Raw genomic sequence first — 25846 nt, 5'->3', positions numbered from 1 at the left:
TGGGATGTAATGGAGTAGGACCACTGGAAAGCTCGGGCGAAAGGGGGGAGACATATTTCTATTTTATAATGTTCCCGTGATAATGTTGTGATTTGATTAGTGCACGGTATGACTCCGTCGTTCGAGGAAAACGGAAAATTAAGATAGCATTCCAGGTGAGTGTTTCTTTCTTGAAATCCAGGTGGAAAGTGTCGGTACCACAGCTCGCCTCCTGGCAACGGGCACACGCGGGTCCTCCTCCCGGGGACATCTCACTCCGGTATCCGTTCTTCTCTGCCTGTGTCCCCGAAGGCTGGCTAGCAAACCCACGTCGTGTCTGGCCTGACAGACAGTGAACACCCTTTAAACCGTAAATGCCGTTTTTCCCAGCGCACCAAAAGCGGATTATTCACGATGTTTTCAGCATGGTGTAAAACCCGCGGAGAAATATTGGTTTTTACCCCATTATACTGGAGGACCGCCCGTGCTTCGTAAAAATGAAAAAAGGATACAATGCAGCATGCATGTTCTGCATTCTTCGGGAGTACCACGCCGCTGGTATTGTATTGCTTTATTAAAAATGTGTTTGATATGATTTATAAACGCGTAGCGAGATTATAGGCCTCAGCTACTGATTGTGTCGGCCAGCCCTATCATCTGCCGAGCGATTTAATTGTTACATTGTGAACGGAGCTAACAGAACTTGAAAATCAACGTTTTTCTAAGGAGGGCCTGGATTGTTTTATTAGCAGACAAAGCACTACAGTGAATCTCTTTTTATGTGCTTGTGGCCGACGTCGTTGTTCTCGCGCTGAGCCGCCGTCCAGTGCCTCCCTCTTCGGGGAAGACTTTGTTTGCGCTGGCCGACGCTCCATGAATGCAAGTGCTGAAGTCCTCCCTTCCCCCCCAGTTCTCTGGCGAAACAGGAACAACTTCTTTTAGGAAAAAGAAAAAAAAGTTCCTGGAGTTTCAAGCGCCATGGAATTACTTTGTCCGCCAAGAGTTGTCCAGTGAGGCGCTGAGATTTCAGGGGGGAAGCCTAGTCTCTGTAGTTGTTTGTGCTTTACGTTTATTTGCAGAGTTTTAGGTTTGTGGATGCCTGTTTATATTTTAGGACGACTTCCTCGAGTAGGCCCGTTTGTGAGTAACTTGTGTGGCATTGTGCTGTGTTAACTTGGTAAGACCAACAGAGCAAATCATGGCAAAGAATGTGTTCAGTGTTTTTAGTTTTACCAATCTTTTTAAACTTGAATTGTGGGTAAAAAAAATCCACAGGTCCTATAGTGTAAACGTGTTTAGTAAAAGACAAACAGGATAATAAGTGTCCCTAAGTCATTTATTTTCCTTTTTTTTTTTTTTAGAAAACATTTAGCAAGGACTCAAAAATACATTCAATTCACAAAAATACATTCATAATTACATGTGTATCTATCATCATATTGCCTTAATGCTTTGTGTTATCCATCATAATGGTAAAGAAAAAATGTCAGTGGCTTTTGTGCTTTGTTGCAGTTTGCCTTCGAGTCCTTTTAGCTGATGCTGGTATCCAGAGCGACCCCTGTGTTAGCAGGTAAAGGTTTAGTGTTTTGAAGCATACCTGCCAGTTGCTGAGATTGAACTGCAGACCTTCCTGTTTCGGGATTCTGGTCTCTTCAATTGCTAGGCAACACTGCTGTCTGCCACAATGTGTATCTGTTGCATAGTCTTCAGGCTGTTTTCATATTTATCCTTTCCATGGTCACTACTCCTGCCCTATTTTCTTTACATTACCGAGGTGTAAGAAAATACACTGCTTCATTCCCACCGTTGATATTTGGATGCAAAGAAGCATGGAAGCTCTTGGTAGAGTATCATTTGCTGTTTTGTAGTCCCTTATGTGTACTCCGGTCGATAACTGAAGTATAAACGAGTGTCTGGGTTAAAAAGGCAAGTATACACGGTTACTGTAGCCCCTAATGACCTAGGCTTTGCGCTGGTTATGTGTTTGCTACATGTTGGTCTTGTCAACATGAGTGACTGAGTGCTTTTCCTTGCCATTTGCTTGTTTGTTTTTCACCCGATGAGCAAAGTTGTCTCCCTCTGTTTCAGGTGTGAATGACTTGTGGCTGTAAGGTGTCGTGAGTGGGCCAGCCAGGTTCCTGCACAGCCTCTGTGGCTGACTGGGAGGAGTCGAGTGGAGAGCAGACATCAGTGCCCAGGGGACCTGAGGCCTGGTTCTCCATATGAGGCCCTGCTGAAAGGGCAGGGGGGCTTCTGAGGTAACCCAGCTCAACTCTTAGCTCTCTTTTTTTTTCACACTTTATTACAGAGTTTCTTTCATACGTGCACATCTTCCCTTTTCTCAAAAACCATACACCCGTGACAGACTGCACATAAATGCTGTTCTCTCATCCCAATTTTTTTTATTGCTTTTCTTCTCTGTAAGCTTAACTGTAGAAATGCCAACAACCAAGTACCATAAAACAAGGGGAAACTATCACTCCCTGTTGACTATACAGAGTCATGCACGGGTCCAGTTTTGCAAACCCTTCCCCACAAAGCTTACTGGAACCGACCCGTGGCCCGCAATTATCTCCAAGTCAAATCCAGACTGGACTTTACCTGTTAATATAAATCCCACGACCCAGTCTGTGATTAAACACGCACTCACTTTGAAGTGCTTTATTGTTATTGTTTATTGTTTAAGTTAGGTTCTCCGTTCTCGTTCTCTCTCACAGTCTGCGCTCGGTGCCGGGATGGCGAGCACATTCTACACAATCAGTGGCTCTCACAATAAATAAATTAAAAAAACTTCCCAGCGGTTGACGATGCTTCATACTAGTGGATTTAGGTGTTAGGAATACTGCACAATCATTTTCATTTCTGATTTACCCAGGGGAAAAAGCAATACCATTTGCAAAGAATCCCACAATGCAATGCATCACATTTCTATGTGTATATCGACTATATGCAAAACTATCTCATGTGATGCCAAACTTGTCAGTTATGCAATGACGATGCTTAATGATTGCCGTGAATCTCAATTTACTGAGTTTCTGTTGTATAGGGTGTAGTGAATGAGTGAATAAGGTCGTGATGGTGTAGCAGAAAAGCAATAATTTGTTTTCACCATATGAAAAGCAGTAAAGCAGAATATAAAAGAATGAAATATTTCTGTCTGTCAGCGTTTCCTCTGTAGCATTTGCTGCATTTCCCTAACTATAGTATTTCTGTTTTTAAAATTAAGATAAAGCATAGCAGCAAACACTTAACTCTTGCACTCGAAGACTAACTGGTGCGATTACGTGCTAGATTACCACGGCTCTGATGCAACAGTAACAAGCAAATCACAGGCTCTTCCTAATACCAGTCACAGTCTCTGACATTTATCTATGGTCGTGCTTGCACTGATAGCTGCAGTCTGATGAGAGAGGCCTTGAATTGTAGAGCAGTTACCCCTGCATAGCCACTCGTGATGCTCAGGGAAGCGGCTTGAGGAAAAGGACTTCACTGCTTTGGACTATCAGTGCGATGTTTGGTCTTACGCTCACATCTGCACATGCTGAGGACACAACACGGTCAGGTCGCTCTTCCTGAGAACGCTGTCCACACTGTTTATTTATCTGCTATCTAATCCGAAGTGTGTTAACCAAAAACCACAGTGAGGGGAAGGACACAGGGAAATGGATATTGATGTAAAGCGGCAAAGGATTTATTTTTCCTCCTCTGTGTATTGGCCTCTCATGTTTCTGTGCATTTGTTTGCTTCATGGGTTTTTTAATTAAAACTCACAAGGCTCGTGTTGTGTATGACATGGAGGGATGTGTTGGATAGGCGATTTGTCTCATCGTCTGTGTAGTGGGTGGCAGGAGGCTCCCCTCCCCATTCATACAGCAGATTAGACCCAAGTGTGTCCGTTTTGTGTATTGTTGAAATATTTTTATTTTTTTTACTATGTTGTGTCATTAAGATCTTTTTTTGCTCATAAACAAAGTATTTACATTTAGCTTCCAAACATTTAACTTGTTTAGAGTGATGTTGAATTATTGCTGTAATGTAAGGGAAATTAAAAGGCCAACATTACTGAACTACTGTATATAAAATTGTCACGTACAATTATATACAGTCCACTAACTTTGACATTTCCGGCAGAACATGTTAAGATATGTTGGCACAACTGCAAAAAAAAGAGAATTCACAAATTATTTAGAGGGTATTATCTCACTCGTTTCCAAAATGTGCATTTGTTTCCTAGTTCCAAGAAAGTATGGCTTGACAGAAGACACTTTGCCTTCCTCAGTTTGTAGAAGTACGTTCAGAACTACTAGATTTAACTTACTGTTTGAGGGCATAAGCCTTGAAGTTAATAAAATTTCTGAGGCTGTTGATTGCTGTTAATATTGTCCATTTCCGACCACCAGTGGTCATAATGGGCGGTTGTCACGTCTTTCTTTTCCAGTAAAATCAGTTGCACTCAGTGGGTTACACAGATTTCTTTATGAGAGAGAACAAAGTTAACTGCTATTGGATTGATATCAGTCAGTACCCCGAGTGTAGGTGTCAGAATCGGTATTTAGAAAGCGAAAAGTGGAATCAGTGTATCTCTAAAAATAATAATTGTATAGCACTTGTGAAAGACCAAGCTATAAATTGCAGAAGCAAGATAAGCCCAATAACAATAAAACAAATAATGTGTTGTAGTGTCTCCTGTATAAAATGGGAGACAATACAGTAAAAGATGTGATCAGTGTTCTCAATAATTTAGACCCTGTTGTTTAAGGAGCATGTACGGCAGTTATTCAAAACGGAAACTAGTGTTAAATATTTTAGATCGATCAAATGATGACAGAAATATCTATTACTTAATTTATAGCCTTTCATGCCGCACAGCATTTTCAGCGTGTAGAAGAATAAGTGCATCAGTTGTTTCCTTTTTATTTATTCATTTGTTCAAATTCTACGCTGACCAATACAAAGCAGTCGTCATCACTTAGAAATGTTATAAAGATAAATTGTAATAAAAAAAGAAAATGGGCTACACAAGGCAGGAGGACGTCATTTTAAAACAAATCTTTTAGGACTCTAAGGACCAGCTTCTAATAGTAAATCTTTACAGCTTAGTGTGCCTTTCTGAACAGTTGCAGCTTTAAATATGAATGTGTTTTTCGACTGGCTGCAGTTCACATCCTTTTTAGTGTAGGAGGTCTCAGTCTATGTGGCTGTGTGGTGGGATTGTTGCCCATACCGGATCCTCAGGGACATGTCTGGCTGAGTCAGAATGTATCTATAATTCTGCTTTCATGTTTCTCTGCTGTGATTGACAGTAACTGCACAGACATGTTGCTCCTCCTGCCCTGAGGGGAGGGGTCCTCTCAAACAGCGGCTCTCAGGTGGAACCTGGGGGCCATTCTGACCTGCAATCACCCCAACTGTTTATGCCTAAAGTTGCCAGACAGACTGAGTTCCTCTCCAGCTACTCTAGTTAGCCTAGGTTAATGTAGCACCATGGCACAATGATAACCAGCAGAAGCTTAGAGAGCAAACAGCAGTCAGACTGTTGTATTTAAATTAAGATTTTTTGCCAATGCACCTCCTGGGATTTATTAAAACATGTATTTGTTTGTGTGCACTCCAGCAGGCAGAAGATAAGATTCCTGATTTTCTGCACTTTGTCAATTTACCATAAAACTTGGTGCATGTGACACAATTTAAAGGGCTTAGATTTAATCAACCAATGATAAGCATCCATCGGCTGTGTCGCATTTTCATCATCAAGTGTTCTTTGAGAGGAAGCTTCTGGTATCTTTAATCCTGTTTCTCAGTCGAGCTCCTGATAATTGATGCCGTGTGTTAGTGCTTTGCACAAAGTCCTTGGGAGTCTTTCACGTTAGTTTGTGAGCAAAGCTTTACCGAGTGTACAGTTGTGGTTTGTTAACAAATGAAACTTCAAACAGTGTATTGGGTAATATTGATTTAATTTTATTTTTAAAGATGTGACCCCGCTTGGCAGCCATTTTGCCACTAGTTTGTTGCCACCCCTGTAGTTATTTTTTGCTAAGAACTACAAAACCTAGGAGCTGACACTAACCCAGTCGCAATTACAGTCTGATCAATGTGACGTTAACCCCCCCCACAAATGACATGTTGTAGTTCTTTTCGTAATTTCAATCCATCACACCGGGTGGCAATCAGCAGGGACCTCCCAATAAAATATGATATTGATCCCTAAAGTACTAGTGTGCCAACATGTTTCCTTGAGAGCTACAATTCTGTAATGTTGAGTGGATTTCTGGTGGTTTTTCTAGTTTTGTCTTTTAATATATTGGATTATGTGGAGCAGATAATTGGAGGCAGTGTGTTGTCAAAGTTACTGGGATGTGTCTGGTGTCTGTTGGGCAGGCAATTCCCTCCTTTCTGCTTCCACAGTTTAGTTCTGGATGGTGTCGAGCTGGATGTGCCCGTGATTCACATCAGTTTTTTTTTTTTTTTAATCATGACTTCCAAAATAGTGCCCCACCTTTTAGATTTGAACTCCACAAATCTCATCTTCATCCTTCATGTTTGTGTTTTTGCTCACCTGTCATAAACAAAGGAAGTGAATGTATTTTCCGTGCCTCTCAGTCACTTCTACCGACCGTGAACATAATGAAAAAACGATCTGATGGCCCAAAGATACAGAGCAAAGATTTTCTTCCAGTCATAATTGCAGTACATTGTTACATTCACACTCCTATTGAAGATATCATTGACCGTTTTGATAGCAGCTACCACAGCTATACAACATTATCATCTCCTTTCCTGAGAAGAAAAGGTGTTAAGGGCTATTTAGGAAGTTCAATCTCTCTCATTCATTTTTCAAGCAACTTTACCTTGGTTACATACTGAGTGCTTTCAACATATTATCATGCGGGTAATAGCTGGGTATACATGTCTTGTTTCAGAGCATTCATAGTTTCAGAGGAACGTAAGCTCAGACTCATGGGAACAGCAGATGCCATAAACTTGTAGAACCGGTTTTAGTGCGTCTCAGACATTATTAGGACGGCTAACTACTGCCGCATGTGAGTATTTCCATGTGCACGTATATTGCTCTGTGCCTGTATATCTAATTGGGCAGGTTTTTGCCAGTGTGTTTAAAATTCCATGGGAATGACACGCACGTGCAAACTGGGGTATTTCAGGGACACGATCTGGCTCATATTCTCTCCAGAGTGCTAATTTTGTTGTCCGATAGGAGAGGAGACGGAGCATATATTGTATACTGTGTGTTCGGCTTTGAGTGAAATATGTCTATGCTTGTTTGATGTCATGCCAGGTCAGTGGAGATACCTGAACTGTATCACATGGTCTGACAGGTTGAGAAGGCACCTTGTTTCTGTTAGTGATTTGTAATGTACAAAAAGAATCTATGGAAAAAAAATATTTTGAGTTGAACATCTTAAAATATCATTCCTTTCCTGCCTAATGTTCATCGTGCCATAAATGGAGGTTTTGCACGGCGTGGGTTGCATTGACTGGCTGCTGCTTTGAATGTGGGTATTTGATATTTCTGTGCTGTTTGTTGGGAGGTTTAGTATCAAGAGATTAATGACACTTGTGTAAGTGTGCAGTATAATTGCAAGTGGCTTGCAAGAAGAGCCTTTTGACCAGCAGGTAATGAACGGCAGCCTCCTTTTACACTTTACACTCAGCCTCTTGAGGGACTGGTCGTTGGGATTTCCCACAATGCTTTTAGCCACAGGGAGACGTCCTCCCAGCATGAACAAGGGAGGAATGTGGCCCCGAGTGTGGGAGAGACCGCCAGGATGGAGGGAGGGAGTCACGGACCAGAGAGCATGGTCAAGAGAAGGGAGGAAAGAAGGGGTCTGCACAGAGGGCAGCAGAGTTTCTATTAAGCAAATTGAGTTTCTGTTTGGCCACAAGTCAGACAAATATCTTCATGTGTTCAACATTTCGGTCCTGAGGAAAACCTACCTTAATTTGATTTGCATAAATTAATATTAATTAATACAAATGGCTTTCGAAAAGATTCAGACTCATTCTGAACTAGACCTGAGGATGATTTAAGACCGTATCCAAAATGAGGTTAACCCAAACAGACCCAAAGAGAGACTGCTCCTTATTCACACCGTGCATCTCCTAGAAGCCACAAATAAAATAATACCAAAACTTATTTACCCAAAACTGAATCAACAGCACTGCTTTAACTTAGTATCGTTAGTTGGATTACATTTCGATGACTATTAAGCTTGAGATGAACACATATTCAGAGCGGACGCCAAATTCGCTAAGATCCATTTGTGTATGAGACCTATCTATTCATAGACCCAAAACCCTAACCTGGACCCAATTTGAATCAACATAATCTGAACCGGGTCCAGGGTCGGTCTCACTTATTAGACCTGAAATACTCTGCTTACTACTTATAAATTACAGGCAGAAAACCTCAGTGTTCTACAGTATGACGGTGAAGCAGACTCCATCTGTAGCTGCTGTAGCCAAGGCTCGCTATGCTTACATGTGCAACCCATTGTGGGTACAAAGTTGTGAGGTTAAGTGAGTGAGTGAGAGGGAGAGCATGGTTGGATGTTCCTGATAAAGAAGAAATCTTGCTTCCACAGCATTGAGCATATTGCGTAGGTGTTTTATCTTTACAGGTAATGCTTAATTTGTGCTCATGGTTTTTCATTTTTGTTTTCATTGCTCGCACAGCCGCTGCTAGCAGAGGAGAGCATTTAAAGTAATTTCCAGTCAAATGTCTGAAATTGACCAATAAACCTTGCTTTTTTATAAAAGTTTATTTTATGTTCATTGTCTTTGCAGAGTCCAAAAGTTGCAGTATATGCTTTACTGTTTAGTTTCTCTGTCTAATAAAATCACAAGGTAAATGTGTTGTTTACCTTTTTATACTTTTGACCACAATAGTCGTATTGTAAGCATTTGATACGGGCATGCCTCAAATTTGTCCCCACGCTTTTTTTGTTAAAGAAATAATGGCACATTGTTTTTGCCAGTTACAGTCCCTTTGTCTCGTATTGAGTAGAAAGGTGTGTGTGTGTGTGTGTGTGTGTGTGTGTGTGTGTGTGTGTGTGTGTGTGTGTGTGTGTGTGTGTGTGTGTGTGTGTGTGTGTGTGTGTGTGTGTGTGTGTGTGTGTGTAAGCAAGACACACCCACTGAGCCAGAGACACAGGGCAGATGGACAGAGATGGAAGAGCAGGGTGAAGTGTGTGAGACACAGATCAGAGCAGGCCGAAGTGCTGAGTGCCAGTCCTGCTGCTGGAGCTGGCCGCCACACATGGCACTGTGCCCAGGCTACGCCAGCAGATGTGTCGCTAGTGAGTCAGCTGTGTGTGTGTCTCAGACACAGACACCCTCTCTGTGAGGAGAGCGACTTGTGTAATAATCCCCCCTCCTCCTACGGGGAAATCTGTATCACACCCCCTGTATCCCATCCTTTTTCTTTCATTGCCACTTCAATCATTGTGATGGACACGGCGAGGCTTCTGTCACCACGATATGATATGACAAAATGTGACAATACACACATGTCGCCTCCCTGGGGATTGAGGGGCATCGTCTGCGGACCAGTAGAAAAGATGATCCGAGGACGGGGGAATGAGAGTTGTTGTTCAAATGCAGGAGAGACAGACCAGCAGAGAGAAAGCTAGTACTGGGGATAACCAAGGGCCGAGTGAGGGAAAGAGATTATAACACCTTCAGGTGAGCAGAAGAGGGATCCTGGGTGGAGACGGCTGGAGATGCACCTCTTGTATAGTTAAGTTTTGGAGTATGCTGAAATGTTCATTGTAAATAATTGTCCTGCGCATGTGTGGGCACCCGTGTTCCTGTCATGGTAGATGCTTCATGTCAAATGTTACATCTGTGGCGTCACAGCTCTATCTTTAGTGACACTTTGCATTCCCAACATTCAATACCAAGCGTGACTCATGAGTGCTATCTGCAGGGTGTGGCATGTTGTGATCGCGCTCTTAGGGAGCCATCTCAACAGGTGAGCATGCAGGGGTTTCCTCAGCCAGCGTACTGCGGGATGTCCAATAGATCTTTGCTTGGAGGGTAGCAGAAGTCTGGCTTTGCTTTGTACTTTCTTTAAGGAGAGTTAATACAGTTTGTTCTTTCTTCAGTGAGTTACTGCTTCACCAGCAGCCAGACGGGTATGTGTGGAAACATGTTGTAGTAAGGAAGCTGGTTATGTACAACTAGCCTTTGCACTTGATTTTAAGTCTGCACAATAAATGCCTTTCAGCGATATCTTTTTAGCAAAACAATCACTATGGAAATTGTAACAAAAAGTAAAGGTTGGGCATTGGTTTAGATTTAATGGTGATTAAGTTAAAGCTAGTTTCTAACTTTAAAAATAAAGAAGTAGCACATTCATTGTCATACAAATAAAGGTTTAATTTCTAAACAATAAGACGCACCTGTCCTCAAGTCAATACACTCTGGGGTTATTGTCTGTGTTTGATCGGGTATAACCAGTAACTAATGTTTGCTAACTTCATGAGTCATATTACTGACTTCATGATGCTGCGCTCTAAAATAAGGAAACCATTTTAGATGTTTTGTCAAGAATTGCAACAAAGTTGTTGCACACCAAAAGGTTTTATATACAGGCGCGTTGCATCCAAAAACCCTGGGTGAAAAAAATATATAATATCTGGCACACTGTCAAACATTTGTACATATTTTAATTATGACATTTCAGTCCTTAAACCCTCATCAGGTTAAATGCATGACTCGTATCACAAGAGTAAAACAACATTACACGCAGTGTAGTACCTCGTTGAAGGACTGGATTGTTGTCTCCCCGCGTTTGAAAACGTTACACTTGCTCTCAAGACAGTGAAGAGTTTTTTTTGCAAAGTTTGAATTTACAATGTGCCATTATCTCATCATTCACACCTGTGGCTGCTTTTCAATTTTTTTTTAAAGCTATTAGACTCCCAGACCTATAAATCCTCTTTTCATTGGGTTTTTGTTGCAAAACTTTGACTTGAGACTTCATGTGGTAATTTGATTTGAATGAATATTGGGTGCACACAAGTTGTGCCCTTGTGTAAAGACATTGAAAGGCTTTTGTTTGAGAGAGCTGGCTGCTGCTTCTTCAAACTGCGCGGTTCCTTGCTGATGGGCTGTGCGTTTTTTGTGTATTCTTGCAGAAAACTGTGAGGAGAGGTGGAAATAATGTGTCTGATATTGGCCTAAACAAATAATGGGCTAAAGAAATTCTTGAGATGGAGGCCGAGCAGACGGAGAGCGTGAAGGGGAGCTAGAGAGTGAGAAAGAGAGAGCGATACTCCATTGTGACTGAACTGCAAAATGGGATTTGCATAAATAAGGCTGAAACATCAGCAGGCCCTTTTACATTCAACAGCAGGGCTGAGTAGAGGGGAGAGAGTTGGTGTGTGTTTGCACCTGAGTGTTCCCCCCCCCCCCCCCCCCCCATATTTTTTAAATAACATCTTTGTACTATTATTGTGAAATATTTTAGGGAGCAAGGTCCTTTTGAATTCCCCCCCATACCAGTAGATGCTCTACTATAAAGCCTCCCATCTCCCCTTCAGAGGAATTTGGGTGACGTAGCAGGGAAGGTCTACTCTCTGCGCTTGGCTTAGCCAGCGTACGACGACTGTTACATAAGCATGAAATGAAATGCTCCCTTCCAGTGCCACTCGCATTGCAAAACCCATATCTAATTGAATTGAACTATTCTCTGCCCTCTTTCATGTGGAACCTCATATTTATATCAGAGGCAAGAAGCTCATTTTTAGAGCCTCATTATACTGTTTTCCCATTAACTTGCATGCACTGCAGCTCCCCGTGTGTGCTGTGATAGACAGTTCAGCTTCTTTACTGGAGATGGAGGAAGAGAAATATCTGTGATTACCTCTATGGTGTTTTGTTGTGTGTGTGTGTGTGTGTTTGTGTGCGCAAGGTTGGCTTCAGTGTGCAAGTCTGATGTGTGTGCAAGCGTGTCAGTGCGTTACTTATGACAGTCATGTCAGCAAGCTCCCCAATTAGTGTCTCGTTAGCGTGCGATTGGAGGGAACAGGTGATTGACAGGTCCTGCTGTTTGCGTCTGTATACATGTACATTCTCACATTACACGTATTTGTGCATGGTTTGGGTTTGGTTTTAGATAACACCCCTTGAGGGCATACATGATAGTTGAGGCTGAACGAGGTACGAGGCTGGTTCCTTTGCGATCTCTTTTAGCAAACTGAACACTATTTTACATTGGATTTCGACGAGCTGTCTCAAGGATGTCTCAAGGCCCCTGTGGTACATCATCTCGGCCAAGGCTCGTCTCTGTCCTCACCCCACAGTGGAGGAATAATCTCTCCATTTGAGTCAGGACAGCAGAGTCACTGCCCACCCACACCCAACCACAGCAGGCTGGACACTCACCTTTATAAAATACACCTAGACACCCCATGCCCCTATGCTTCAAACAAAGTGCTTTTCAGAAGATCAAACAGAATCTGAAACCTCCTTCTTCCCACTCATTTGTGATGTCGGAATAGAAGGGATTGCAATCGACTATTTTTACAAATACCGGTAGCTCAAATCAAAAATCCAACATTCGTGCAAACTTCACGCAGTGAATGACGAGGTGTGCGGAGCTGGGAAAGTAAGCAGTATTTAAATTTCTCTCTCAAGTTTGAATTCTCCATGCTATTGTCCTTTTTTTGTATGTGCAAATGAGTGAAACTCCTTGAATGCCATTGAGAAAAACTTTTCTGTGATGGCAGGCTATTGGCCCCACTTTTTTTTTTTTAATTTAGCCATTCGGAATAGCTATAAAAAGACGTGGTTGGACAACATGCTATATGAACACTTTTTTTTAAGCATACCCTGGCCTTTATGTACACTCACTGATGTCTGTTTTATAAGACAAAACTCTAAGCATTTATATATTACTGAACATTCTTTTAGTTGTTTTGGAGGGAGGTACAAAATGTTATATTTTCATGTTGTTCCTATGAAGAGTGAAAGCATTTATTGTAAGCGGTTTTGGACGAATGAATGCAGTCCTAATGTATGATTTATGTGTGCCATTGAATCCCCACGTGTCAAATGTCTCTTGTAAGGAGTAAGGGATTTTGTCCACACTGTCTATTTTTGAATCCTGAATGTTATAATTGACAGTGTTGCATCTCTGTTTTTGCCACTGTCTTGTCTCATCCTCCCTTAATCGAAAGTCTGCTCTAACAAAGCCCAAACTCTAGCTACAACTTACTGACCTGACGCCAGTAGAAAATGTCTATTCTGCTGTTAGTGTGAAATTATTTAGACACCAAATTGACACAACTGTGAACAGTTCTATAGTTTGAGCCCTTGCATGACTTTTCTGTGGATTTCGGTGTGTTGCACATCACTGCTGCAGAATGACTCATTTATAATTGTGTGTTGCGGTCCTTGTTTCCCCAGTATCAAAGCCTGTTGTGTCGCAAAATAGAAAAGAGTCAAGCGGATGTGTTGTAAATAAACATGAAGTCAAATCACCGTTCGATGTGCAGTCAATAGTTAAAGGTTAGTCTAATCAGTGTAGTTTGGATACACAAGGCTCCGCTGTGCTCCCCCCTCTATCCCTGTGGAGAAGCCAGCCTCTGCTCGCGTGCAGTAGTGATCTGTGGGCCCTGATAGTTGTAAATCACTTCTCCTGTAGTCCAGCGAGAGACGAGTGTTGCTGCTGTAGCAGGAGTCTGTGTATTTGTCTGGTTCCCAGTGACGCCCCCCCTTAACGCCCCCCTCCTTCTCCCCGGGGGAACTCTGGAGCCAGTTACAATTTTGAGTGTTTTTGGAAGAGATCCTAAATATTTTCAGGATGACAATGTAATCTGACTGACTGGGCCGTTCTTTTGAGCAAGATTCTCATGCAATTCTTGTGACACACACACACACACACACACACACACACACACACACACACACACACACACACACACACACACACACACACACACACACACACACACACAGTGTTAGTTTGGACTACTTCTCCCACTCCACCAACACACTTCACTGTTTGCTAAGTTACAATTTAGTGCTGGTATTTATACAGTTAAAGCGTTACTCCACCCAAAGTCTTTATGCTAACCTGATGGCTGGTGGAGTTTGAATGTTTTTAGGCCAATACCAATATTGATTATTAATTTTGAATTCTCTGTTAAACCCAAAAATATCTTAACACAATTTCCTGTCACTTATGATGCAATATATATACACGAAACGGGTTGTTTTGGTAATTGTATCGGTCCACATAAAACTCAATGTAGTGTTGAAAGGTGGCAGATGGAGACGATGCTGCAGCACAGTTTTGAGAGGGTTCTGTGAGCATTTTGATGCTTCATATATGCTGTCAAAATACCATTAACAATGGTTTTGTTCTATTAAAGTGTCCCAGTAATTAATGTATTTATTAATCAAAAATCATGAAATTTAATTGGATTACTTTTTTTGGGGGGATTGACTTGGAAAGGGGGAAAGAAAGAGGGGAAGACATGCAGCAAGGGACTCGTCTTTAGTACATGGGAGCCTCTACCAGGTAGAGCGCCCAGTTAAAAAAATGTAATTGCTTGACAGACATAATCAAAATGTGAATCCATTCCCACTGACATGAATTAAAGCTGACCAAAGCCACTGTTAAAGAGAAATTGACCCAACTTTTAACAACCACCTTTCAAGCCTACACAAATAGATAGTAAAAAGATTTTGGATGGGTGTCACTTTAAGTTTTTTCAGGCTGTGGCCCTCTCTTCCACTTTTATTAACTGTTCTTTTTCCTCTCTCTTCTCTCTCAACAGTGTGCCCAAGGGCCATTGAAAGCCCCCTTGGGGGAGTTTCATAAATACACACCGAACAAGAAAAGACTCCTGGACTGTTATTGTTTATACACACTTTCTCACAAACACACACACACGCGCGCACACACACTCCAACACAGACAAGGACATAGAGAGAATGTTGGAGGTCCAAGAGGAGAGGCCAGCGGCGGCAGGTACAGCAGCGACACATTTCAACAAGAAGGAGCGAGGGAAGAAAGAGCGAGAGGAGACCAAGGACGGTCGTGGAAACCTCTCAAACATAGGGAATCCTGTTCCTGGCTCCAGGAACGTGCGCGCCAAAGCGCCGCTTACACATGCCGGCAGTCCACACCAGCTCATCACTCCACCCTGTTCTGTAGTCCTGGGAGCCCCATCAATGCACTCCAATAGGCTAAAGAACTCCCCGTCCACCAACACGCAGAGGTGAGTGGAGTGTGTGTGTGTGTGTGTGTGTGTGTGTGTGTGTGTGTGTGTGTGTGTCTGATGATTGTCTAATCAGCCAAACATTGTTCCGACTATTAAATCCAGACTTTCTACGAACAGCAGTTTTTATGGCTGAACAACTTTGTTGTCATCAGTGACATTAAATCATGTATTTATCCTAGGCATCGTTGTAATGTACTACTAATGGCTGATGACTGAAGTCCTGTCTTTCCACATCAATAGCATAGAAATATGCTTTACTGGGGGGGGAGAAGCTTCTGTCCAGTACAGACATAAACCCGTTTCAAGTAATTAACAAAAAATCATCTCACAATATCACAAATGAATAAACATTAGTTGTCAGTGTTTATTAACAGTTGGGAAGAGAGAACAGATACAAACACTCAACGAAAACTAAACAAAATGAAGTTAAATAAATAAATAAAACAGTTCTCAACACAGGCTACTTGTAATCTATGGAACCATTTTCTGTAAAAAAAAGACAAATCCACATGCAAAGTTAAGCAGTCTTTTGGCTGATACGATTGGTTGCAGAGTGATCAGTGCATCCCATTGTTTGGTAAGTTGTGAAACTCTTATATCTTACCAGTTGCAAGGTGCATAATGTGCTGAGTTTTGCATTTTTAAAAAGCTGATCCGGAGCAAGTCTACAGAAAGGTTCAGGCAAGTCCTAAAGCAGCATTTGTTTAAATCACACTTTATTAATCCCGGTGGGGAAATGTGACCCATTCCAACAATTTAAAGCACTGAGCCACCATCTCTAAAGCTAGTGGCTTTGTCATTCATGTTTTTAATGTGTTACTGTATTTACATTTGAGGAGACTGTGCAATCTCCACACACATGTCCACAGCTGAGACCTTCCTGTTTTTAAGGTGTCACTGTTAACTATTGTGCAACCTTGGCATGTCGTTACTAGGTGTGTATACGTGGTATGTGATCTGTAGTGGACACAAACCTGAGCATGTCACTTTGTCCTTACCCATGCTGTTTAGAGAGCCAGTGTAGGTCAGGTGTAATGCAGCTCTAACATCAGCTTCTCCGCACAATTGTTTTACCTGAAAGGTCTTGATGCGTGATCCAGAGCTGTTCTAGGGTCAGGGAGTACACTGAGGTTGGAAGTTTCCCCTGCTGACTCATGGTTCTGGAGCCTCTGGAAACAGCTGTCTGGACTGCCAAAATTCTGGCTTTGCCTTCGTTTTCTACTAGCTCTGTGTCTGTGTGAACGTACATTAAGTGTGCAAGGCTGCGGCTGTGCTTTTTGGACATGTTGGCATTTGTTTCATGCTTCGTGTGTGTGTGTGTTTGTGTCTCTGTGTGTGTGTGTGTCTGTGTGCGTGCATGAGGGAGAGAGAAAGAGATTAGGGTGTGGTAAGGGAGTTCTCTGCCAGTTGGATGTGTCCTGCTTGCCTGAACTAAACTGCTCTCATAACTAGTCAGTCATTTGTACATGGCCTGTGTCTTTACAGTCTGTTCCTTCAGGTTTAACTGCGCAAGGAATTCCCAATAACCTAATATAGAGTTCATACTCATACACCCAATGCCATAATGGTATCATGTTTAACAGTTGCAATGGGGAAAAAAGAGGGCAAAAACATTTTTCTTTCAGTCTTCCCTCTTTTAATTATGCCTGTGATCTTTTTCTCTCAGCCCTAAACCTAAGACGGAGGCCATGGTACGCTCACCTCCCGTCATGTCCCCCTCCACTGGCACCCAGATGGACTCTAAAATGCCCAATCAGGGTAAACCAGGGAGCACTGGTAGCCAATCACAGCCCTCACCCTGCGACCCCAAGACCCTGGGTTCCAAAGGGGCGCAGAATGTGGCAGGGGGCATGGGGCTGAAGAATGGCCAGGGCCTGACCTCTAGCTCAAGCTCCAAGGTTAAAGTTAAAAGGGAGAGGAGCACCTCAGTGGAGTCGTTTGAACAGCCAGAGAGCGGCACACCCACAAGTGAGGAAAAAGGTAAGAACCACGGTAGTACTCATTATAATCCGACCATCTGTAGCTGTGGTCAGAAATTTAAATAAATGTCAATTAGTTACAGTGTTTCCCCTACCATTGTCTTGGAGGGGCGCTGCGCCCTCTAATGGAGCCCCGCGCCACGTCTGAAATTCAAGGTGTTTTTTTTTCTTCTCATTTTTATTTATTTATTCACAATTCACTTTTCACATTGACTGGTGCTCTTTTATTAAATACACTAAACGCTTATGTTATTGATCTAATGCACGTTTGTACGATCTACTGTGCGCATTCACATTCTCTCCATCGCTCCATTTTGCGAAGGGCGGGGCTTCGCAGCTGACACACACTCGTGCGCACACACACACACCTACAGAGCGGAGGAAAGGAGAGGGGAGAACTAAATAGTATGCGCGCCACCAGTAAACAGTAAACCTAGGGGAAACACTGAGTTAATAGGTTTTTATTCTCACCAGAGTGATAAAGTAGTTGAACTAAGGTAAGTGGACAAGGTTCTTGAAAATGTTTTTAGGAGTCATTAGTGTCTGTGCTTTCATACTTTGTTACCAAAAATAATTACCATGTGCTTGTAATGAAATGCTTTGATCAGGATAGTGGACCTACAGTGCTTCAACAGTGTCATGTCTGCAGTGCTTGTGTTGTGATTGCTGCTATGCATCTGGTAATACTACACGTATCATTTCCTGCAGAGGCGGTCTATTAGAATTATTCAGCACTGATTAATGAGAAAATGGCACAAATACTCCCTAATTACAGCCCATGGCTGGTTTTGCTGTTAATTTTTTATCCTGTACTGCTGCATAACTTTCTTTTTGAAAAGTGCTCTACATAGTTATTTATTTTTCTAGAAAAGGAAACTTTTGGACATCTTTAAAAATATATTTTGCTGTCCCTAGTTCTCACCCAAACGGATAAACCCAAGCCCACTGATGTGTGGTGTGTATGTGTGTGTGTGTACAGACAGCAGCAGGGTGAAGAGGATGTGTGTGGCAGAGAGGAGGCAGCCGTACAGTGGAGCTGACTGGTGCTCTGGGGGAGAAAGTGACGAAGATGACAAAGGATTCTTCAGTAAGTGTGTTAACGTGTGCATCCAAGCATGCAGAGCAGTCCCTCCACTGATCAACTTGACTTATGTCAGCTCCTCAGTAGAACTACATTACCCATAGGCCTGTGCTGGTCCTAAATCCATCGTCTTCTCTGTTGTCACCTTGTAGACTGCAACTCCAGTGACGTGAAGCCCCAGGACTCCGTCACACATTCTACCTCCAATGCCGGACTCAGTCGCTCCTCCACACCCTCCCACAATACACTAGGAGGCCAGGGCTCCACAACAGAACCTGCTAGTGGCCAGAAACCAGTTACAAAACTTGTGTATGTCTTCACCACGGAGATGGCTAACAAGTAAGGAATCTGAATATAACTATTTGTATCTGTCACGGCTAGTATCTTCCATACTATTCTTGCTCAGAAACTCTCAAGCATATATTGTGCATGTATGTTTAGTGTTTGAACTGTTGTTTAGTAGGAATGCATGATATACTGTATATTGGGCCAATAATGGGGAAATGTATATCATCATGTATTATTCCGATAATGAAATTATAGCAGATAAAGGTCAAATGGATTTCATTGACTTAACAAGAACAGCATCTACACACTACAATACAGTAACTACAATACAGTAGATGCAGCTTTTTTAAAGTGTGTGTATGCGATCCATCAATAAACACAGAAGAAAAATAAGTGCCGCAAGCTGATTTTTGTTATATTTTACTAGAAAAATTATTCGGAACTGTTCATTGTTTATGTTTTGGTTAACAATACTAATGAAAGTCTGAATTGGTTAAGTCAGGGCTATGAAATATTAAATCCATCTTTGCTTACTACACCTTAGCCTTTCTTACTCAGGTGTGCATTAACAGGTCAATTTAATATTATTGTTTATCGGTCATAAGAAGCAGTTAATTATTGGTATTGGGTGGAGAAATGTGTGCGTACCTATCGTTTAGTTATGATTAGTATTTACAGTTGAAGCTCGACACATTTTAAATATTTGTAATTAGACAGGCTAATTAAATCATCAACTTAATACTTGAACCCTTTTTTTACATGAGCAAAACATACACCCACAGTGAAACCCTTTGTGGAATAAAAGTTCAAAACTAAATGGAATTACTAACTATGTCAATTGCCTGAAGTATATCTCTGTACCCCTGTCATCAGTGGTTGTTGTTGTCTTTGATGTTTGTTGCAGCTCCTTGTGTGTATGTGTAAAGACACTTGCTTCCCACCACTTCTCCTCCTTCCCCCAACTTTCCCAGTTGTAGCCTAAGTCCATTGTGTGTATCTGCACAAGCATGTGTGTGTCAGTGGGAGCATACACTTAGATTAACATCCGTGTGTGCGTGTTTGCTTAGTCTGTTGACCTTGGTTTTACCTTCATGGTCCCATCTAGTACTCATTCATCCGGCTCACCATCTCTCAAATGGACACACATATGTATTTATTGTGTCTGATGACTGATATCTGACTGTCTGCCTTCTTGTCCTCAGGGCAGCTGATGCAGTTCTAACTGGCCATACAGAAAACATCATTGCCTTCCACATGAAAAACATCTCCAACAGCAAGGACAAAGCTCACCTCCTCCTGGTAAAGACACACAGGCATCTTTTAACAAACACGCATATATCCTTTCATACACAAACATCTCGCATGAGAGTGTCAAAACATAATCCTATTTCTGTCACTCTTTTAAAGAACAATGCAGCAAGTGCCCTCCGAAATGACTCCAAGCCTCCCCAGCAACCCCCGTCCCATGCCCAAGATCAGAGCCACCAGCCTGGATCCAAGCCGTCCTTACCTGGAATGGCAGAGCCAGCCCCACCCCAGCCTTCAAACCAAGGGAGCCAATCTGGTGTTCTTACGCAGGAAGGGTCATCCTCGGCAGGCATGGAATCCAAAAACCTTCCCGGCAGTAGCCCGAGTAACGCTATAGCTCCAGTTGACCAGGCCCCTGTCACCCAATCTGAGGCAGGCCTCAACCCTCCGACAGCAGGTGAAGGAGGGCAGGGTGGAGGCTCTGGTGGAGCGGGTCTGACGCCCCAGCAGCAGCAGCAACAGCAGCAGCTGGCCCAGGAGCTGTTGAACATGGAGGCCAACACAGAGGGCCTGTCCCAAGAACAGTTGGAGCATCGCCAGCGCTCCCTGCAGACCTTGCGAGATATTCAGCGCATGCTTTTCCCTGATGACCGTGATGCCCCTAATGCTGGGCCCCCACAATCTCATGGTGGACCCCATGATGGAGGCCCTGATGGTGCACCGCGTAGGTCTGAGCAGGGCCCTCTGCAGGCTATGATGGCGCAGTCTCAGAGCCTTGGACCACCAGGTGGGCCAGGAGGACCTCGTCCACAAGGTCCACTCTTTGGCCCACCCCACGGTCCACCCCATGGTCCACCCCATGGTCCCAGAGACATGCCCCCATTTCCACAAGATGAAATGGGTGCACATATGGGGGGTCCAGTGGGCTGTGGAGACGGAGATCAGATGACCCCAGAACAGGTGGCCTGGTTGAAGCTACAGCAGGAGTTTTATGAAGAGAAGAGGAAGAAACAAGAAATGCAACACCGGCCACTCCCTCCAGACATGATGATGCACCCCCATGGTCCACGTGGCATGATGCGAGGCCCCCCGCCTCCCTACCAGATGGGCCCAGGGGAGATGTGGGGAGGACCAGGTGGTCCCCCCGAGCACTACCAGGAGCGCATGAGCATGGGCCCTGGCCCCAGGGGTATGCCCCCACATATGCAGAGGATGCCTTTCTCTGGTATGATGAACCCTGAGATGGAGGGACCCCCAAGGCCTGGAATGGGCTGGCCTGACGACATGCCTCCCCGGATGGGAGATGCACGAGGCTTCCCTGGAGGACCTGGGGGAATGTTTGCTGGTCCAGGGGGTCGTGGGGAGCGTTTCCCAAATCCTCAGTCAGTCCAAGAAGCAATGTTCCACCAAGGTATGGGTGGAGAGAAGGGCCTCCCTCCAGGGATGATGATGGACATGCAAAGGATGATGGGGCACCAAAGAGGTGGCATGGAACCTGGTAATGGCATGGGCATGTTTCCCAGAATGCCCGGTGATGGTCCTATGAGCCCATCCTCCAGGCTCCAGGGAATGGGGGGAAGGGAAATGGGGCCTGAGTTTGGCATGGGGCCCGGCCCCGGACCTCATATGCACCCTGCCAAGCTACGAGATCCCTCCATGAATATGAGTCCCGACGAGATCATGAGAATGAGAGGAGGACCTCCAATGGAGAACATGGGTCCACAAGGCCGACCCATGCAGGGTCCTCCCTTCTCTGAGCAGTCACAGCCAGGCGACTTTCCTATGGGACCTGGGCGGCCCTTCCCAGGGGGTCCAGGAGGAATGAGGGGTCCACATGCAGATCAAGCCTTTGGTCCAGACCACAGATCTACACCAACAGGAGGTAATGGCCGTATGAACCACCTTCCCCCTGCTGGTGGCCCTTCACAAGGTCAGAGGGGCCGCAAGCCAGCAGATCTGAATGTCCAAGCAGGAGGGGGGAACTCTCCCAGTATCAACCCACTTAAGTCCCCTCCTCTGAGGCAAGTGCAGTCCCCCATGATGGGCTCTCCCTCTGGAAACCTTAAATCCCCTCAGACACCGTCCCAGCTGGCTGGCATGCTCACTGGTCCCACCGGCCCCAATGCCCCTCCACCCCCTCAAGCTTCCGCACCAATGAAATCTCCCCACTCCATGATGGGATCAGCTGGTGCCTCTCCTGTTCATATGAGGTCTCCTTCTCTTCCTAACCCCTCTCCAGGATGGGCATCCTCACCAAAACCACCCATGCAGAGTCCTGGAGTACCACCTCAGGGTGGCAAGCCTCCCCTCAGTATCACCTCACCAAACATGATGGGGAGCATGGAGCAAGGTAAAACAGTCTCTTTCTTATATTTTATGTGTTCAGCAGCACCTGTTTCTGTGCATCTTTAAATTCAGTTAATATTGGGCTATGGTTTTTAAATGGTTTCTTGTTAAATTTGATTACACTTTTAGTCACATCTCTGTGATGTAAAATACCCTTTGAAATCAGAACAAAACTGAAAAATGCTAAAAAGAAAAATGTATGCAGAAGCTATTTATTATCTAGTGCAGCTCTCATTCAAGTTAACACATCTGTATGTGGGGTGGGGTGAAGTTTGGTGTGTTATGGTCCAGTGGCTCCCTCATGTGGCCACACCATTTAGATCTCACTGAGCCTCTGAGCACTCTTGCTACATATCATCACAGATTTAAAAAAAAAAAAAAAACAATCTGCCCGAGAATGAAAAGTTTCAACGACTAAGATGTATCATCTCTTTGTTATGTCCTCTCTCTCTCTCATCATGCCATCCTCTAGGTGGTAACGGCCCTCCCTCAGCCCCTCCTTCATCAGGGGCTCCATCTGGCTCTATGTCACTCCCAGGCAACGTCCCGTCTGGCAGTCCGTACACCATACCCCCTGAGCCAACTCTATCCCAGAACCCTCTCTCCATCATGATGTCACGCATGTCCAAGTTTGCAATGCCCAGCTCCACCCCACTCTATCATGATGCCATAAAGACTGTTGCCAGCTCTGATGACGACTCGCCCCCGGCTCGCTCCCCTAACCTGCCGTCAGTGAACAATAATGGTAAGACATGTGAAATATATTTAGTTTGTTGTTTAATTTGTACTTTCATTTCCTCTCACCCTGGGCCATATTTATACTAATCCTCCTTTGATCTGCTTCAAAAGTGCATGTACTGAATATATAATCATTTATTTGTGTCTTGCATATACAGGTATGGTAATGAATCACCAAGGCAATCCACGTATGATGGGACCTGGAAATGCTGGACCCATGTCTGCCCTCAGCCCTCTGGGTATGAATCCAATGGGATCCCAGCCCCTGTCCCATGGTATGCCCTCACAGATGCCCTCTCCCAATGCCCCTAATATGGGCCCAGGCATGATGCCTCATGGCATGATGATACCACCAAATCCCCAAGACCCTGGTATGGGAAACCCCCAAATGATGTCCCAGGGACGTATGGGTTATCCTCACCGAGGCCAGGCCTACCCCCTCACCCAGTCCCCTTCCCAACAAGGCCCTTTCTCCCCGCACAATGGTCCTGGTCCACAAGGTTTCCCTGGCCATCCCATGGGCTTCCAGGGAGAAGGAGGACCTATGGGACGGATGGGGAACATGCCTCACGGGGGAGGGGGTGATGGGGGTATGTGCAAGCCCAATACTCCTGGAGGGCCAGAGTTCAACAGCATGCAAGGTGGGTTCAGTGATGCAGACCTACATGAGGTGATGCGACCAGGAGCATCTGGCATTCCAGAGTTTGATCTTTCCAGGATAATCCCGTCAGAGAAGCCCAGCCAGACTCTGTCTTACTTTCCCCGAGGTGGGGGAGACAATCCTGGGGGAAAACCACCACACCCCTCTGGCTTCCCCATGCAGGGCATGATGGGCGATGGCCCACCAAGGATGGGGATGTCCATGCAGGGGATGGGGGGGATGCCAGGGGGGCCTGGTGGGGTAATGGGTCCCCAAGACATGCCAATGGGCAACCCTGGCCACAACTCGATGCGGCCACCTGGATTCATGGGCCAAGGCATGATGGGCCCCCAGCACCGGATGATGTCTCCTGGGGGTCCGGGAGGGATGATGCAGGGGAGGCAAATGTCCCACCCAGGCCCTGGTGGCTCACCTAACATGATGATGTCACTGCAGGGCATGGGCGGCCCCCCACAGCAGACAATGATGATGGGGGGTCAGATGAGGCCACGTGACATGGACATGGGGTTCAGTCCGGGCCCTGGAATGTTCTAATCCAACAGAAACCTTGTATGTAGAATGTTCTTGGACAATACACAAGGATGGAGTAAAGGTGATGGTGTGTGGAGACTAGTGTTCAGAAAACTCTGATGGACTCAAGTAAAGGAAGTATAATACAAGAGAGAGGATGTATCCAGAAACAAACATAATGGAGCTAACCAGTCACATAGTAATGTCCTGTGGGAACTATTCCAATGGAGACTCGGATAGGCCCAGATTGGAGTACTTTTGCCACAAGAACATTGAATTTTGATTCATGAACTTCAGAATGTATGGGATTGTTGTGCATCAATTTCGCAAAACTGTTCTTGTGTTTTTTGATTATCTGACTATAAAGATGACTTTCAACATCAAAGAGGAATCGACCTAACTCAAAGTCAGCGTGGAGATGCTACAGTATATGTCTACTTTTTTCAAATAAAAAAACAAACAAATTTGTCATGAAAGTGGTATGGAACAAGAGAAAGGAATAAGAATTTGTGCTTTGTGAAGACTTTAGTGGAACTCCATCTTGTCTCTCGCTCCATTGTTTTGACAGTTTCTGTACAGTATTTCCGTGTGAGTGTGTGTGTGTGTGTGTGCTTGACAGACTGTATGTTTGTGTGGTATGTATGTATGTGTCTGTATGTATAGGCATTCTATCAGTGACCTCTCAACTCCTCTTACCCAACTTTCATTGGGGGAGGAATGCCCCCTAAAAATACTGTACTGTTTACCATTGGTGGGCTATTCGAATTTTAGTCTATTTTAATTTCCTTTGTAACTCCAGTGTATAACAAACCAAACTATGACCTCATTAAGATAATAGTATTATTAAAAAAGCACAAACATGGACTGTCTGCAGAAAGCGTCTTCTTTCTCCATTTTTACCATTGAGGGCAACACATTAAGTGTGAGGATCCTGGCAGCTTTGCAGCACAATGATTATCCCCAGGTCCATTTCAAGTTGTCTGACATTTGACTTGGTGCTCCAAAACTTTCAGGACTCAACTTTCGCCAGTGTGAATAATACTGCTAATACCCAGATGTGCTATGTGTTCCTGTTTTGTTTTGACTCTCTTGTTGACTCTGGGTAATAATCATTCCCACAGCAATAAATCCCACCCCAAAGGTCAGCATAATGGGACCGAAGTGGCTGAATGCCACAGCAGGTATGCCAGGTATTTTAGAACTAGAGCTAGGTAGATCTGGTAAAAATTTAGTAAGGCAGGTGTGGTGTCCAGAGTGAGACACGGAGAAATGTATACACGTACTGCTTACCATCCAGTTGACTTCCTCTCTTTTCTCTTATTGTATAAGCTTGTCATGTGTTTCTCCATTAGCTTTGGTGCAGAATAGCCTACCAGGGCTGTGGTGATGGACTACAAATAAAAGATATTGTTTTGGTATATACATGTTGTCTATGGAGTGTGTGTGCGTGCGTGTGTGCATGTTTGGGTCCACGTGGCTCTTGACTATTCACATCTAGCCAGTTATGTGGACCAGGAGGTGTCTTTGTCATCGTACACGTCAAACCAGTTGACCAACATTGAGCTAGAACAAAGAGCAAGCCATAGCGGGAAGGACTGTGACCAAGTTGACATTTTATCAGGAGGTATTTAGTGAGAGCTTTCAGAGGACACCACACTTCCAAAATAGATGCAAGCATGTTGATGCATTTGAACTCTACTTAACTAGTTGTGCTTTACTAACCTGTGTTTTGAAGTCTTAGCTGGTAGGAATAGTACAGAGCCCT

General features: G+C 44.1%; 1 protein-coding gene across 7 annotated transcripts; it reads left to right on the top strand.

The window, feature by feature from the left end:
* bcl9 (BCL9 transcription coactivator) lies at positions 1-24943 on the top strand. Of its 7 annotated transcripts, none has more exons than XM_029458806.1 (11): positions 190-349; positions 1492-1549; positions 2068-2237; positions 14784-15227; positions 16897-17210; positions 18189-18296; positions 18443-18629; positions 19781-19877; positions 19986-22176; positions 22645-22917; positions 23069-24105. In XM_029458806.1, the coding sequence occupies exons 4-11, from the start codon at positions 14941-14943 to the stop codon at positions 24103-24105; spliced, it is 4494 nt and encodes a 1497-aa protein (XP_029314666.1). In that variant the 5' UTR covers positions 190-349; positions 1492-1549; positions 2068-2237; positions 14784-14940. The 7 variants fall into 7 exon arrangements, with proteins under 7 accessions (XP_029314660.1, XP_029314666.1, XP_029314663.1 ...); XM_029458803.1 differs by having other exon boundaries at positions 190-537; XM_029458804.1 differs by lacking the exon at positions 190-349 and adding an exon at positions 708-1156.
* The last annotated feature ends 903 nt before the right edge of the window (positions 24944-25846 follow it).

This window comes from Cottoperca gobio, chromosome 21 (assembly GCF_900634415.1).
Source record: "Cottoperca gobio chromosome 21, fCotGob3.1, whole genome shotgun sequence".
NCBI lineage: Eukaryota > Metazoa > Chordata > Actinopteri > Perciformes > Bovichtidae > Cottoperca > Cottoperca gobio.
This window is presented reverse-complemented; position numbering and strand designations above follow the sequence as displayed.

What these genes read in the sequence shown, in the direction of transcription:
- bcl9 (XM_029458807.1), top strand. Translation starts at nt 14,941, where the DNA reads ATGTTGGAGGTCCAAGAGGAGAGGCCAGCGGCGGCAGGTACAGCAGCG. An exon ending in AGATGACAAAGGATTCTTCA is followed by an intron (nt 18,297 to 18,442) that starts GTAAGTGTGTTA and finishes GTCACCTTGTAG; the next exon opens with ACTGCAACTCCAGTGACGTG. An exon ending in ACAAAGCTCACCTCCTCCTG is followed by an intron (nt 19,878 to 19,985) that starts GTAAAGACACAC and finishes ACTCTTTTAAAG; the next exon opens with AACAATGCAGCAAGTGCCCT.